The sequence below is a fragment of the Dysidea avara genome, chromosome 6 (genome assembly GCF_963678975.1).
Source record: "Dysidea avara chromosome 6, odDysAvar1.4, whole genome shotgun sequence".
NCBI classification, from domain to species: domain Eukaryota; kingdom Metazoa; phylum Porifera; class Demospongiae; order Dictyoceratida; family Dysideidae; genus Dysidea; species Dysidea avara.
Window position 1 is genome coordinate 35,366,968 of NC_089277.1, and position 17,529 is coordinate 35,384,496.

Consider the following 17,529-nt stretch of genomic DNA (forward strand, 5'->3'; position numbering starts at 1 on the left):
CTCTTAATTTACTATGTACCTTGCTTGAGACAAGCAGATACTCTAATAAAATAGTCACAGCCACACATATTTAACATACGTAATTGTAACATTTTAACAGTGGGTCCACTCAGTTTTCAGTGGAGCCCTGCACGCAAACAACACATAACAACACAAGCACAAAAATACATTACCAGGGCTAGAGGAGGAAAAATTGAGTTGGTCAGGCCATTGTATGTGTTGAAATTACTACTGTATACATGGTGTTGCCAATGAGAGAGAAGTTGCTGCACAGCATGCACAGCACACTCTGCAAAGTGCAAAGCACGAGCATTCTAGGGCCCCCACAGGAAATGTTTGAAAATTTGACACTTAGATATGCAATGTTAGTGATATTTCACTGCTAGCTAGCTAAATAAATAATATGCTCAAGCCTATCTGTTGTTCTTCAGACTTTCTATACTATGTATAACAGGTAGGTAATTGTAGACCTGACATACAGGGGACACAGCATGAAACTTGTTATATAGCTCAGCTAGTGTACAGTTAGTTATATAGCAATTAGAAGTTCAAGGGGGTCTGGGCGTGCACCGTGCAACCCCCAGGAGCTGCAGAATTTTTGCAATTTAAAGGCTTGAAAATGCCTTAAAATTGATGCTAAATTTTAAAGTAAACCTAGCAAGTAAAACTAGCTAGCTAGCTAGCAACGTTTCCTCCAAATTTCACAGGGAACCAATGCAGCATGGCCACCTAGGATAGCCTATAATTAATTTGTTATTTACAACTAACTAGGTAGCTAGCTGTATACAGTGAATTCACACAGCTACAATAAAAAGGACACACAGCTACAAAAAAGCAGTATACTACTATACTGGTTTGTATGCAATGAAGTGAATGGATCATCATGTAAATATACTGGTGGACGGTCATGAGACCAATCACTATTCGAAAATGGTGCGATGTGGGGTGAGACTGAGAGTTTGCTCAGTATCTCGACAAGATGAGTGGGTAGTTGAAGATGAAGTGATATCTACTCAAAATCTCATCCAGATGGCTGCCATGTAATGTATAGGTGTACAGCTTCCTGCCGTGGAATGAGGCACCTAGTTTGTCACTGCCAGCCCTTCACCCAGTAAAAGAAGTCAAGAGTGACAAGCCAAGAAATGCCAATGAGTATTTTATGAAGATTGAATTGTGATATAATTAAGTGTGCTGGAATCAAAGAAGGCACCTGCCATACATGTGATAAATACCAATGTCAGCACACGTGATACATAGAACCTACAATCGTACAAAACGATACAAATGCTATGTTGTATACTATAAGGTAATTGGAAGTAATGTATGTGTAGTTTTGTGCTTCAGTTAGATTGAGAAAGTACAGGTAACTACTCATGCCATGCATTTTCAATAATATCTGTAAAATGTACGTGTAGATATGATTGTCCAGAGATTGCATTGGAGTAATATAGCTCGAGTTGGTAAGCTAGTTGGTCCAGCTCCAGATTATTGGTCCGGCTCAGGCCTGACCAACCGGACCGTCTCTTCCGGCCTTGATTACATAATTATATAATCTCTTCTAGTAAATAATGACAAGCTGGTTGCCTCAATCAGAACTGGTGGTAAAGAATTCATAAATTACTTCCACTAAAGAGGAAACTTTGCTTTCCAAAATTGGTATGTAGCCATGCTATAACAATAGATTCTTTGACATTGAAAATGGTATATGGTAACATGCCAAAGTAAAGATTTCCCACATAGCTATGTTATAATACTGTAGCTACCATCATTCATATATTTTGTTTCACTACTTTTTATCATTGTAACTCTACTTCATTCTCAGAATTAATTGTGTTAGTGTACGTAATATCACATACAAAAATAGCTTCATCACAGATGGTATATACATTGACATGTACTACACATGGTATGCCACTTACATACTCATTTTTACTAGTTTCACCAAGAGACTCAAACTTAGTATCATGCTTGTATGTCTTGTCACATTGTAGCAGAACAACCATATATACTCCTAAAATGTATCAGTCATAACAGACAGCACACATCTACTACACATGCGACCAGTACAAAATGGATAAAAGACTTTCATTATTATATTTGTGGGTCCTTAGTGGAATGGTAATCTATTAACCGATTCTTTTTAATGTTGCCAATAAACTGATGCCATGCTTCCTGCTTCCTCATTACAACAATGAGGAAGTAGTTACTACTATATTAATTGGTGCTTTAATTAGATGACCATAACTGAATTACTGATAAGGAATCTGGATAAAAATCAGCAAATGGAGCAGTAGTCAGTGGTGTAGCTACCAGAAACTATTTTGTCCTCTACTCAACAGTTAATTTATATTAGCATTTTACAGTCATTTTCACACAAACTACAAGTATTCACAGAATGGTAATGAATACTATGGTTTGCTCATAGACAATCCGTTACTGGACATTAGCCATCTAATTAAATAGCCTCTGCATCTGACCATAAATCAGTTTAGTTTGCTCAGACATAATGTCCTAGCTATAAAAGGAAGAGGGATGGAGCCTAAGGAATACAATTTATCTGTTTGCTTTATGGCTGGTACTGCTAATCATAATTAACACTTGACACTACATTCTTATAATACCCCAAGGGGGATGGCCATGAATGTACTAGGCCTACTCCCATTGAATTAGCAACAGTTGTTAGCTCACAACAAAAGCAATAAATGATGTGAACATACAAGAAATACATCTACAATCCAGCCCTTCGTTGAAATGTCCTACTTTGTCCTACCAAGCCTGCACATGGTAGGACAGTGTACTGCAAAACGTTATATTTGTGTCTGGGTTTGCTCAACATCCGGTGTCCTTTGAGAGGCCTAAAAAATGTATTGAAGCTTATAGGGAGCTTATGGGAGCAGGATCTATATGCTTTGCAGGAGCCCAAACCATTCATTTATTCTTGTGATACACTTAAGCATAAGCCTCATGCAAGCCTGGTGAATCAAAGAAGATTTTGCTCAAAACCAATAATAATGTTTTGAACATACCATATAGCGGGTTATTTTTAAAACAGAAAATTTTGCACAAGAAGCAAAATTTCGAAGGATTTTAATTTTGAAGAGTGCATATTTTGAAGGTCCGAATGAATTTCAAATAAATGGAAATTTGTGTTACAAAATAAGAAGATGCGTGAATGTTTGCCAAAAACTGACTTACTGATGGAATGATCCCCATCCCTGTGCACTGGAGAGAAGACTGAGGGAGTCTCGAGTAGAGTAAATTCACTGGCTCGATCGCAACCAGCTATCTACCATAGATTCTAGAGCAGATGGCATCAATACTGAGCTCAAAGGTATTTCTATTAAAATAAGGGATGCACATTACCCATTGCTGATAATGACTTACATATTCACAGGAGCATCTGCTTCCATTGCAGACATACATGTACAGTATAGTTGGGGTCAAATAGAACCAGATTCTTTGCCTCATACTAAGGTGTTCGACATAAGAACATAGTTTAATAACAATTACTATACTACAGTGATGGTATGAAAAATTGGAAAGATATGTTAAGTTGTGATTGAGAATTTAGCAATTTTGGACTGCTGTCTTAAGTTACAAAGTCTGTATCTTCCTCGAAGCAAAGTATTGCTCCTGGCATTTAGCATGGAAGATGGCTATACAGTGGTCACTCCATCATCTGGCTGAACGTTCTGTCATCAAAACTGTGAAATGACTGTTCTATTAGAGTATTTTGCCTAAAGTGTATGTTCTATTAGAGTATTTTAACAGAACTCTGTGTATCAAATGGTACAGTCGTACCGTTTAAGTAGGAATCCAGGTAAAAATTTCATGCACCACCCAAAATTCCACCTTTAAAATCATCCTAGAGATATCTTACGATACTAAAATCACCTTTACAGAATAGTACTAGTCCATATAATACATAAAACAGCATTAAATGCAACAAAATGCTTACAGGTGGCTGGATACAGAATTTTAAAAATCACTAAAAACTTGAATTTTAGACTGACTGCCTGACTGACTGACTGACCACAGTCGCAAGCCTAGAGGTCAAACGAAGCAGTGCATGGCCACCATTTTACGCCACAATAACAAACTCACCAGTGGGATGTGCCTTTTGGGGTTCCGACGAGTGTGTGCCCTCTGCACCTTGTCTTTTCTTTTATCCTCAATCAGGCTGCTTGTCTTCTTCATCCAACGAAACCATATCAAAGCATTAATTTTCTGTATCAACACTTTCTTTAAGCAGTATAATAGATGCCACAAGATTATTTAAGGTGCTTAGACTACGCTACTGTACGGAGGCATAGATTATATATTCCTTACTGATATAATCTATGACAGAGGCTACTGTGGTACTAGATAGCTTTCATGTTAGGTCACAAGATCACACCCATTCTTCATTCTACGCATTATCAATCCATCGATTGAAACCACAATCATGATGACACACCCCTTTTATGCTAGCTGTATTTCAGTGACCATACACCTTCAAGTTGGAAGGCTGACTCGAGATACTCTCGAAATCACGCCCCTTTTTGGGCAAGCACACATCTTTGCAGACTGACTCGAGATACTCTAATACAGCAGTCACCCTAATAGAACAGTCACATGTTTATAGCTAGCTGTATGTATGCCTTAACAAAAAAACTAAACAAACTAGTATATTTAAAATTATACATTTAAAAATGAAATAGGAATCCAAGCGATAAAAAGTAGTGAAACAAGAGATGAACGATGGTAGCTATTATAGCATAGCTCGGTGGGAAATCCCTACTTTGGCATTGAACACAAAATAATTGCTATACCATGCCAAAGTAGGGATTTCCCACTGAGCTATGCAGTAATAGCTACCATCGTTCATCTCTTGTTTTACTACTTTTTATCGCTTGGATTCCTACTTCATTTTAAAATTTATATACATATAGTATGTATGGGCTTTGTTTATCTGAAATTTTACTGTTATCCGAACACACCTAGGCCCCAGTGAGGGAGGGACCGCTGTATATGTATGCTACAAAACATAGCCACTAAACGAGTGAAATTCTACACACACAGTTGAGCCTTGTTTATTCAAATCTCAACACCATGATTATCTGAACACAAAAGTTACTGTTTAATTAGAGTATTGGTGTGCATTCTATTAGAGCAATTATGTATATATGCATATGGATTTCAAAAATTGTGGCTGAAGATCCATAATGGCTCTCCCCTAAAATGAATGAAATACTGCCATTATAAACCATAAATGTCATATGCATGCAATGAAAAGCACACTTACAGAGTAGTATTAATATCAAATTCAGCATTAAAACAAGTGATACTTATAAGGATATTGAATTTTTCAAAACGTGAGTTTTTTTTGTCTGTGTCATGATCACAACCTGCCTGACCATACTCCCAAGGTTAGATTAGAGGCCAAACGAAGCGGCGCATAACCACTATATCTTGCATCACAATAACAAGGTCACATGTGAGATGTGCCTTTACTGGTTCTGATGAGTGTCTGCCTTCAACGCTTTGCCTTACCTTTCTATTTTCAATTACATGGTCATATTCTTCATACAAGGAAACCATACCAAGACATTAATATTGACAATTTCCTTAGAGAAGCCTATTTATATACCACAATACTATTTGAAGCGCTTTTGCTACAGTATAGATACCTGAGGCTGCACTTATAAAATGATTGCACGACCATGCCCATGTACGTACAATCAGAACACACAACCACACGCTTGAACAATTAAAGCACATGACCATGTCCTATCAGCTATAGTTTTGAAAACAAGACATGCACTAAACCATGCCCCTTGATCTATAGCATAGCTCACTTGAGATAAGCAGCAAGATCGTGAGACACTCTAATAAAGCAGTCATAGCCACACGTGTATAATAGCTTTGCTATAACATACACCATAAATAAAAACTAGTGCAATTTAAAACTGAAGTAGAATTCCAGCAAAAAAAAGTAGTGAAACAAGAAATATGAATGATGGTAGCTATTACAACATAGCTTTGTGGGAAAATCCCTACTTTGGCATGATATTACCATCTTTTTAATGCTAAAGTGGGTTTTTTTCCACATAGTTATATATGTAGAGCAATGATACTATCATTAGTATATCTTGTTTCACTATTACTATAACAAGTATAGGTTATTGGACAAATCCAGGTATCTTCGCTATTTTAGAGACCTGAGGAATGGCACAATAATCAACAAATTCACCCTCGGTGATTATTGTGCTATTCCTCAGGTCTCTAATAACTGATTTAAACTATGCCTTGTGCAGTTGTGGTCACTGCCAGTAATGGTGGCTTCCTGATTGAATTAGTGCTAAAACAACTCACTGGTAGGCTTCCTAGATGAATACGATCATCTTTGTGACCCAGTGATGCTTTCCTTACACTCTAGCAATGATTTCTGAATCCAACAAAGCATGTGACGAAATTATCTAACCAGTTTAGATACCTACCCGCAGGTATCTATTGGATTTTAAATACCTCATTAATGACTAAACTTCAAAGCATACTATGAGTGCCATAGTCTAATACTTTTTATTGTAATAATCCTATTTCATTTCATTTTTAGCTGCACTAGTAAAATTTACGTAGAGAACTCACCTATGTCCGGTTCCATTGGTATAATATATAGACACAACACCTTTGTCACTGGTTTTAAACTCAGCAGTGCTTTCCTGACCAATAGATCTTTTGCTCCCACCAAAATCTTGACACCCCTACATACATACTGTTACAGTAGAAACACTCAAATACATATAGTCAACACAAAAGTATGAACATAGCATAATCCAACAATTATCAATTTATGGTACTATTACTAATAATATTAGCAGGCAATTTACTAAAGAAATTGGTGCCAGTTGTGGTCTGTCCAAGAAGACAGTATAATATTATACTGTTATAATGCTTAATTTTAACACATATTTATAATTCCACTAGTGTTCTAAGGGGGCATCTCCAAACTGATTTTGGTCGCTTAATGTCATAGTGACGCTAACTTCTGACCCCCCCCCTTAGCGTCACACTATGAAAACATGCATTGGCAATAGAAGCACAAAACGTTATATTCTTTACCTGAAAACACAGTCTGCAAACAGTATTGCTGCTTAATCACGTCACTTTCTCTATCCCTAACTGTTTACATTATGAATGCCTTAATAAAAAATTATAACGTCATGGACTAAACCCCCACCCTAACATCATTATGACGTTAAGCGTACCAAAATCAGTTTGGAGATGCCCCCTAATAGATACCACTTTGTGGCCATCGTTTCAAAAGTGACTTTTCACCATTAAGGTGCATTTATGTTCCACCCTTATGTACTACAAAACGCTTTTATATCAATTGCATTTTAATTAATTAACCCATTGCCAGCTGAATTCCTGGCGACTACTAGCCAAATCGCCGAATTGCCATACATCTAAATCCTCGCTATGAAATAAGGAACTTAATTGTGCCGTGGTTTTTGTTTACATAAAACTAACCACAATGAAGTTATTACTCAGCAAAGTCTAAATATTGGTAAAAACCAGCCCAAACAAACAACGGAATCCCAACTAACTATCTACAAAGGTGCCTTACACTCCAAAGAACTATTCTATACAGTTTACTTACATTCCACAACTGGCTTCTTCGTGATTTGTCCCATTTTTGCTGTTGCGCATGCATATCTGCACTGGTGACCACCATGCCACATCTGGGATAAAGCAGCCGACTGTTGACTTTACCTGTCTCCATCAATGTATAACACTTTTTTTTGTTATTAAGAACTTGTATTCAACTCAAAGAACAATTTAATTCGCCTATTATGAAAGGTTACACTTTACGCTATTACATAACAAACGCGCACTAGTCCGGGAAAGATCTGGTCATCCCAGAAACGGGACCCCATAGGTGTCCACCTTATACTAGCGCATCTCACTATTACACGCACTAAACAGTTTATATAGTGAAGCTATAGTATGTTCATGTTGAGCTGAATCCTGAAAAACAGCTAAAAATTAAAAGTGGATTTTTTTCTCAACTGAGTTAACATTTCAACCAACAAGATGATTATTGGTAACAGCAAAGGTGTCAACAACAGACACGTACGGTTTGGCTTCATTACACGTTCGGGACAACTATTGCAGTGCTGAAATGCCAGATGACTTGCTGCTAACCTGTATAGCAATCTGGAGGATTTGACCTGGACTAACTAAAAACTAAGGCGTGCACCACAAACAGTAATCCCCTGATAAGTAGATGTGGCTCACAAACAAAGCTTAATTAGCTCCAGCTGTACTGTGTTACTACACTCACTTCCACACCATCAGTTATTTCACACATGATCCAATCCTGGATAATATGTAAAGAGAGTCAGAACTGGATGACCCAGCCAAAATGTGCAACGCGGGATTTACTCGGGATTTGACATAGCGAAGGAAGTTACAACAAAAAAATATTGGAGTGCTTACTGAACGATCGTCAAATGCCCTATAGTGGGGCAGCAGTTTCGTGTCAATTCCTCCTGTAAAGCCCCACTTACGCCCGAGGGGGGGGGGGGGGGGGGGGTGGTGGTGGGGCAATACATTGATAGGTACATTACATGGTTGAAACATGTGCAGCTTCATACTTACATTGCTCGTGGCCATCGCCAATGTCATTCAGTTGACCCTCAATCTCGCTCATCCAGTTGGTCCGAGAGCGAGTTGGTCCTCAATCTTGCATCCGATCTCGCAATCTTAAGCTTAAGCTTGTCCTCACCCTAATTAAAGGCCTGTGTAATTCAATGTATTTTTGTTGTAATTAAGTATTTGGCTGTAATTAAGTAAAATACACGTGCGACTTTTACCCTGTATCTAGCATTTACGAAACGAATAACTTAAAGCGAGATCAGTGTTGATTACCTTGTAACGTATTATGACGCAATTTCGCGGCAATTTAGTTTCACGTGATATGTTGTGGGAAATTAATTCTTCGAGGCGAGCTTCGAGGTGACCTACTGACTCCTGTGCGATAACAACCTATACTGTAAGTGCATATCAGTAGTAGCCATAGGTTTTAATATAGTGCCGCGGTTAGTCACGTTTTGCGGTGGCAAAGACTAGACTAAAAGCGTGACCTTTAGATTTAATTCCTTGTATTTGTTGTTGTGTATCAGTATAATGTGTTGTTCTTTTGTATTGTTGCATATGTTGTGCTCTACCTTATTTAATTTCCTAGATATAGAGTGGTTGTGGTAATTAACAGTCACTTAAATACTTGGGTTTTGTTAGTCATTACCACACAGTTGAAATTGGTTGCCTTGGCCATTACCTTACAGAGACAGTAACATCTATGAAAAGAGTTTCAAATCTGAGTTTTTCCAAGACGAAAGCATTGCTTGATAGAGCAGCTGCTGTGGCTATAACTTCCTCTCAGAGAATCTTTTATGCACGTAGTAATCCAACCTGGACACTTTAAGTTAAGTTTTGTAGTTAATTATTTTTGTATGTATCCTTGCCATGCCTACGCGGATCTTATCTTTGTAGTCGCATGTGTCCGAGGCTCTGTATGTAATTTTGTCATTTCATCATTATTCTGATGGTTTCAAAAAAAAAAAAAAAAAACCACTATTAGGCCAATGAAACTTGATTACCAGTTTCTCGCTCAGATTTTTGAAAATTTGATGCGGGCGGGCGGTTATTATTCATTATTCATTATGCACAACACACATCCAAACATGAAGATTTCTGCCAAAAAACAGTGAGATCTACATTGATTACTCTTGCATTAGCTAAAATACGTTACTAGAATATTCAGTTAATTCTGTAACTCCTAAACAAGTGATTTTTCCATTAGAGTATAGCTGATTGCTCTGTTAGAATAAAAGTGACTACTCTATTAGAGTATTTCGATGTGAAATACCAATAATGCGGGTGTATCAAAAGCATGCGGTCATTGGCCTTATCACCTCAATACTGTGACCCGATATCAAGGGGGTGACATACAGGCACGCACTGTAGGTAGATCTGCGACTACGGTCTAAGTAAAAAAAACAAGGCCACCAGTTGCAGTGATATACTATATATGACGTATTTGAGTGCTGGTAATGTTTGTTCTATAGGGTTTGCCAAGATGTCTGTCCCCCGACCTAATAAGGAGTGTACTGTCTTCACAGATCACTATGCCCAGCTATGTGACACAATGGTGGATGTTTGTAACTTGTTACCGTACTTTGTGCAAGAGAAGTTGATCAAAGTGGGTGACCTGGAAGAGATAAATGCTAAGGAAAGAACAAAGGATAAAGTAATGAAACTGTTATGCTTCATTGATGGTCCCTTACAAGCTGGCAGTGTAGAGTGCTTTTACACTTTGCTGAGAATAATGGAACGGCATGGTACAGTATCAACAGCTGAACTAGCCAGCAAAATGAGAGGTTGTATTAACATTGGTCAGTCTGCTACTGGTGGTAATATAGGTCAGTTATAGTTTTTGTAAACGGCTGTAGTTGACTTCATAAACCCAACCATTTTGTAACAGCAAGGTCGTATAGTAGGACAAGTATGAGATGATGTATGTGGCTGACAATATTTACACTAACCATGCCTTACCCTTGTTAAGTCTATACTCTAAATCTGCATGAATGGATGTTATTTAAATATACAACCCATGTTCAGTTTCTGCATATATACACTAATCCATTGTTGCTTTTATGGCTTCATGAGTTTATGACATCTCAAAATAATTCACTCTCTATTATCTCAAAACACTTTAGAAAATGAAGACCTTAATGCAACACAAACCTGGTTAGGAATATTTGATATACTGTAGTCAGTATGCGTTCACCTGATCCCCCACCAAATAATTATAGTAATATCAAAGAGGTAAACATGTGTTCACTCCCAATGGTTTTGTATTGGAACAAGCATGTTTGCATGCCTGATTTGTCCATACTAAATGTATGGGATATTTTTAAAGCCTCATAACTCACTTGTACTTGTTCTTGCCCTAGGTTGAAGGGCTTCACAGTGGTACTAAATGTTTAAGCAGCTGGTCCTTGTAACAAGGATTATTAACAAGAAACTAGGGCTCAGGTGAACGCAAACAGACTATAGTACAGTCGTACTATTTATTATTATTATTATTATTTATCTGTAATGTACAGACTCAGTAAGAGTATAACGTACATATTATAATTTAATAATTGTTCTTAATTAGGTAGCAATTGTAAAATGACGTTCCAATCTATTTTTGAAAGACTCAAGGTCGGGTGCCAGAGTGGTGTCTGTTGGTAAAACATTTCAGAGTGTAATACTTGAAGGGAAATATCATATATAGTTTATATGCTTGTATTCTAGATGGTGGTACATTGAAGTGATGGGTATGATGGCTTCGTATCAGATATGGTGGCATAGTTTGTGTTAAGATGTTATGAGTAGGAATGTGAAGGATGTTGTTAACAATTTTGTACAATGTAACTAGCTTAATTAGCTTGAGCATGACGTTGTTCTAATGTGGCCCAATGAAGATTTTCAAGCATGCGAGTGACACTGGAGGTGTATGAATAGTCATTAAAAATAAATCTGTCCATATAGCGTTAAGTTTCTGACTGTCTTGTAATGTGTGTGGAGCCCACACAGTGGAGCAGTATTCTAGAATGGGTTACACATAAGATTCATAACATTTTGTCTTAACTGATGGGAGACAACGTTTTAGATTTCTTTGCAAGAAAGCTCTAACATTATTTGCTTTGTGGGTAATGTAGGTAACATGATCAGAATTTAGTACAGTTGCCCCCTAAAGTGACGTGCACCGCTAAAGAAGCTGCATCTAAATTTAAAGGTTTAGTCACCATGCTTTGATCATTTAAGTGTTTGGTTGCCGTGCTCTATTTTCAGTAGCAATCCGATTGCTATCTGTGACCCGGTCGGACAAAAACAGTCTTATAGCCCATCAAATTTTGACCATAATCTCAAAGTTTGAAATTCAATAACCTATTCTGTGGGCATGATAACTAGGCAACATTTTCACCACTTATGTAGAAATTTATGGATGAAATTTACAGAATTGTTATAGCTTACACAGAATTAGAGATACATAATATTAAACAAACACATGTGTTTTCCGGCTATAAGACTGATTTTGTCAGACTCAGTCATTTATGTACTCCCTCTCGTAATGTGGTTATAAACACTTCAAATAGTTTCGTGTTGTCCAAGTGCATTCCTTTAAGGAAAGTGCAGATATGAAAAGTTATTGCCTTCCTTACGTAACGAAGAAGATGACCATTCAATTGCAGATATAAGGAAAGGCAAAGCACAGAAGGCAGAGGCTTGTCAGAACTAAACAAGGCACATTTCGCACATGAGTTTTATATTGTGGCATGAAAAAAGGTATCCATACACTGCTTTGTTCAGCTTCCAGCCTTGCAACTGTGGGAAGGCAAGGTAAGACAAGGCAGACAGGTGAAAATTTTGGATTTTGGAATTTAAAAAATTCAATATTTGGCCTTTTGTGTGTGTTTTCTGCTGGATAGGATGCTAGATTCACAAAGACTCTTCCTTAAAGGTGATTGTGTATACTATTTCTATGACGTCTTTTAGTGGTAGCAGTTTGGCGGGCACCATTCATTTTAGGGGAACCCTGCTAAGCAGCAATACTATACAATGCGGTGTGGTTTCCCTTTTATGATGTGCCATATAGAAAATTATTTAAGGTTTCACTGCAGGGATAGCGCCGGCCATTTGTTAAACCTGACCAATTTTTGTGAAGATTGATATAGTCTAATAGAGCAATCTATAGTGCAGTCAGTTATAGTAACTTCTTTCTTGGATGCTACTGCTGTTGTGATTATTAGTTACGTACGCCTTCAGATTTATTCTTAAATTTGCTATTTTGAAAAAAAATTTATGAGGACCATATCCCCAGACCCCCCATAGACGTAGCATGCTTAACACTTTGTCCTAATTTAAACACTTTGTCCTAATTTAATGCACCAACTGTACAATAACTACTAAATGTAAGGCCACGAAAAGTTAATTATATGCTTCTGGTTCCCTTCCTGGTCATTTTTTGCAGAATGAATTGCACAATCACCATACTCTGTTGAAAGGTATTCATGTCCTATAAACACCCTTTTCTTATAAAGATGCTCTAACTTTATACATTAACTTTGTTTTTCCCTATAATTCTTTTATGTGTATTGCTATGTCAAATGTATAGTGTACCGCATCAAAAAGTTGCAAAAAATAAAATAAAAAGGAATTGGTAGGACCAGAAGCATATAATTAACTTTGCACGGCCTAACCTGACCACTTTAAAATTCACTGTTCCTGTCCTGTTTCACTGACATTGGAGCTAAACTTACTTGATCACCAGTGAGTTAACTATGTAGCTGTAAATGTAGCTACACAGCTACTGTAACAGTAATTATAGCTACATACGTTTGTACCAACAAGCATCCAGTGTATGGGGAGTTGTATCAAGTGTATAGGTTGGCTAACTTCAGTAATGTAAGCAAGGCAGCATGTATGTACATTGTGTGAACAAAGTACTTATTTGTGGAGCAGTAATAAGTTCTCATTCAACTACACAGGGAGTGTCAATTGTGTTATATAGTTATCACATTCTGTTGTACAGTTTTGATAAGGTTCACTGTTAGCTAAGAGAATATTATGTATGAATATATCTTCATTAAGTTCATGGTTTTAACAGGTACCAGCTTACAACAATGCAAACAGTATTTAATATCCTGCTATGAGCACAGAGAAATGGAACCTACCAGGTGGTCTAAATTTGGAGGACTTTCTGTCTATTTGGATGTTGCCATAATGAGGTCGCCACGTTTGGAAGACAAGTTTCGTGAGGAACATGCCATGGGCCTTGTGGACAAAATGAACTATATTTCCATTGACAAAATTTTAACTGATGGATATCAAAAAATTTCATTGATTGAAGGAGATCCTGGAGCTGGTAAAACTACACTGACCTCTAAAATATGTAAAGAATGGGCTGGTGGTATAATACGGGTATTGTCAAATGATTTATTGTTTTGGATTCCACTTCGTGATAGTTACTACCACAAAATAAATAGATTGAATGAACTATTTGATAAGTTAAACTGTCCAAAAATGTTGGAATATGCTCAACAGTACAATGGTAAAGGTTTAGTGTTTGTCCTAGATGGATGGGATGAGCTCCCTGGTCACTTGCAGTCTCAGTCTTTCTTTCACGACATCATATTCAAAAAAAGTACACTTACTTGTTCTACAATCATATTGACATCTCGGCCATCTTGTTCTGACAGCATATCTGAAGCTGTAGGTAATCGTTATTATCAAATACTAGGGCTTACTGCAAACACAGTGGTAATTTACATCAAAGAATATTTTAAAAGCAACCCGCAATTTGCAGCATCTTTGCTTGATGTCTTGAGAAGCCATGAAAATCTACGTCGACACTTCTACATCCCCATCACAGTCGTCATAATGTGTTTTGTGTATCGCAACAGTGACTACCAAATGCCAGCAAGTATTTCAAAGCTCTATGAAAAGTTTGTTATTTTGTGTATTCGCTCTAACATACCTGAATCACAGAGAAAACAATTTAAAAGTTTGCAGAATGTTCCCAGTGAATTGAGGCCAGTGTTCAAAAAGCTATGTGCATTAGCTCTGACAATGTTACTTGATAATAAGTTGGTTTTTGATGGAGAAGATCTGAAGGATCTTCCAGTTACAAACACAGAACAGTTTGATGGGTTTGGGCTATTACACATCGAACATGTCACAGATGAGTTTGGTGAAAAGGCAAAATGCTATAGTTTTATTCATCGTGCAGTGCAAGAGCTTATGGCAGCTATATCAATACTGGAATCTAAAACTGTAGAGGATGCAATAAACAAATACTTTTCAAAAATGTCTTACCTGAGAAATATGTTCCCATTTATATTTGGACTAATGCCCAAAGAAGACCTGAAACCTATTGTTGAAAGATTGAAACAGATATTTATCGAATCAAATGGACATATAGCACTGCAGAACAATATATTTTATTGTTTATTCGAGGCTCAAGATGAATTGCTTTGCATTGAGTTTGGTAAAGTATTCAACATTACAAATCGTCTTATTTTAATGCCATATACACTGTTAGACTATCACTATGCATTTTATTTCTTGTCTACTTGTAAACTTGCACAACTAAATGTTGATTGTTCATCTGTGTTAGCTGACATTCATATTGAGGTAATGGCCAAATACTTCTGCAAGTCTTTCACTCAGATGGTATCGTTTTACTCCATTGTGTCCCTTCAGAAGACAGGAATGGCCTCTCTTTGTAGAATTCTTTCCTGTCAGCACAATTTATTATCATTAGAGTTCACTTCAAAGTCTACAATAGTTCATGCTCCAGGTTGCATTAAAGTCTTATGTGACAGTATCTGCAAACACCATCTTCAAATAACCACCCTTAAATTACCCCCTGCTAAATTGTGTGAACAAGACCTAGACAGTCTTGGCCATGTTATTACAACCTTACAATCACTTCAGTCATTGGACATGCGTAGGTGTGATGGGACAAGCTTGAAATCCTCTAGAACATTTTGTGATGCGCTGCGCAATGCAAAACACTTGAAGACTTACACAATTGGTATCTGCTTGTTTTCAGTAGATGACATTGATTTGTTTAGAGATATTGCCAATCAGAACAGCAGCATAAAACGTCTAAATGCTTGTGATGTTTATGATGCTAATGTGATAACTTCTATTGTACAGGGACTGTCATCTAACCAAACCATGACAACATTCATTGCATGGCCAGGTCCTTTGGATACCTCTCATAATATAGGACAAAGTTTAGGGAAGTGTCTTGCATCTAACCAAACCCTAACTGACCTTGATTTTACCAGTTTTGGTTTTTATGAGCCTATGGAAAATTTACAATGGTCATCAGAGCATGTGTGCTGTATATGTACTGGCCTACAATCCAACAACAGTTTAGCAACACTGGACATTTCTGGTTGCTACGTAGAGAAGGCAGCCAGTGATGCTGTTTGTGTCATGTTGTCAATAAACACATCATTGAAACATCTCTTCCTTAATCCTGTACACTTGGAGAAGGCAGAAGCTATTGCTATCTTCAACAGTTGTATCAATAACACTACACTGGAATTGTTGACGTTGGTTTGGTTACCAGGAGGGGAGTTAGCTCATGTGCCATGGTCATCATCTCACCCATCTGAGTTAAAATTGAAGTCTCATAATGAGGTACCAATGTGGTCTACAGAAAGCATTTTTCCATTTGCTGAGGACAGTGAAATTATCACCATATTAGACCAAGTGCAAATGTGTCGCCAAGATAAAAAGAAGCCATCACTAACAGTTTTATGGTAAATAATATGATGTCTGCCACACTTTATTGTTATTTTCTTTGTATGTACTAGGAAATACATTGGATATATGGAAGCCAAGTTTCAGCTTTTAGAAGCAGTAAGATTTGTGTCACTTTACTAAGTATGTACTATTGGTGCTTATCATTTTTGCATGTTCATAGAAATAGTGTGCACTGCATACACCTTTTATTATTTAAAAAATTAAAATCATTGATGTTTTATGCTATTTATATCACAATAAATCACATAGCTAGGTGTGTTACAATAATTATTGTATTGTTAACAAATTTGCACAAAATTGTACTTCTGTATAGCTATAAGTTGTTATCAAGACTGTTCAATTACTGTCGTGAGTGATTTGATGGTGTTTTAGCCACATCAAATTGTGCAATATGTATCTCTTGGTGATGATTACCCTGACTTTATTTTGGTCTCAAATTTTTCCCAATTTCAATGAGCTGCCTGGTTTCTGAAGTCCCCCCCCCCCAGAACTACACCTGTTTCTAACTACTGCTACATGGCAAGTATGCTATCAGACCAGAAGCATTAATGCAGTGCTCTATGATGGGGTCCCGTCTGGGGCACTGAAGAGCCCCATCAGTGCAACACATTACTCCACAATCTCTGTACCTTGTATTTCACTGTAATGTTGCACCATAAGTTGATTTGTAAGTATTTTCATGAAATACAGTACACTTGAGGTAGGGCTCAATATTATTAATTTTAGCTGTTAATGTGTCAAGACTCATGGTAGTGAGTCACACGGCCAAGTGAAGCAGAAATGTGCATCGTAAGCAATAATTGATGTGACCACTACATGCATGTAAAGATTTTACAGGAATGTTGTACAAATTTGGCCTACTCATAACCTACTCATTAGATATGCTATCGCTCTGAAATGCTAGACTTCTACTCATCATGTCACTATATAGTAACTGCCACACGAACAATGAAGCAAATCCATGCTGATTGTTTCAAGAGATCAAGACAGCCAACATCAAAAGGCAGTTTCACTGCATGTGTGGTTACATGTTACTGCAAGTGCGTGCCTTGTGGTCCATTTGCAAACATTTATTGCCCTAACCATTGATTCAATATTAGTTTAACTGTCTTAAGATTCATACCAACTACCCAAGGAGTCACTGGCCTCTTTAAG

The 17,529-nt window shown here is 37.3% G+C and overlaps 1 protein-coding gene and 1 long non-coding RNA gene across 2 annotated transcripts; one reads left to right on the forward strand and one right to left on the reverse strand.

The window, feature by feature from the left end:
• Window positions 1–1,897: 1,897 nt before the first annotated feature.
• Window positions 1,898–8,777, reverse strand: LOC136257371 (uncharacterized). The gene is made up of 4 exons (XR_010701931.1): window positions 8,644–8,777; window positions 6,628–6,754; window positions 3,196–3,337; window positions 1,898–2,011 (listed from the first exon to the last, which is right to left on the reverse strand). It is a non-coding gene; the product is annotated as an uncharacterized lncRNA (long non-coding RNA).
• A 173-nt stretch (window positions 8,778–8,950) lies between these two features.
• On the forward strand, window positions 8,951–16,622 carry LOC136258034 (NACHT, LRR and PYD domains-containing protein 5-like). Its single transcript, XM_066051337.1, has 4 exons — window positions 8,951–9,037; window positions 10,113–10,466; window positions 13,703–16,370; window positions 16,425–16,622. The coding sequence occupies exons 2-4, from the start codon at window positions 10,124–10,126 to the stop codon at window positions 16,492–16,494; spliced, it is 3,081 nt and encodes a 1,026-aa protein (XP_065907409.1). The 5' UTR covers window positions 8,951–9,037; window positions 10,113–10,123; the 3' UTR covers window positions 16,495–16,622.
• The last annotated feature ends 907 nt before the right edge of the window (window positions 16,623–17,529 follow it).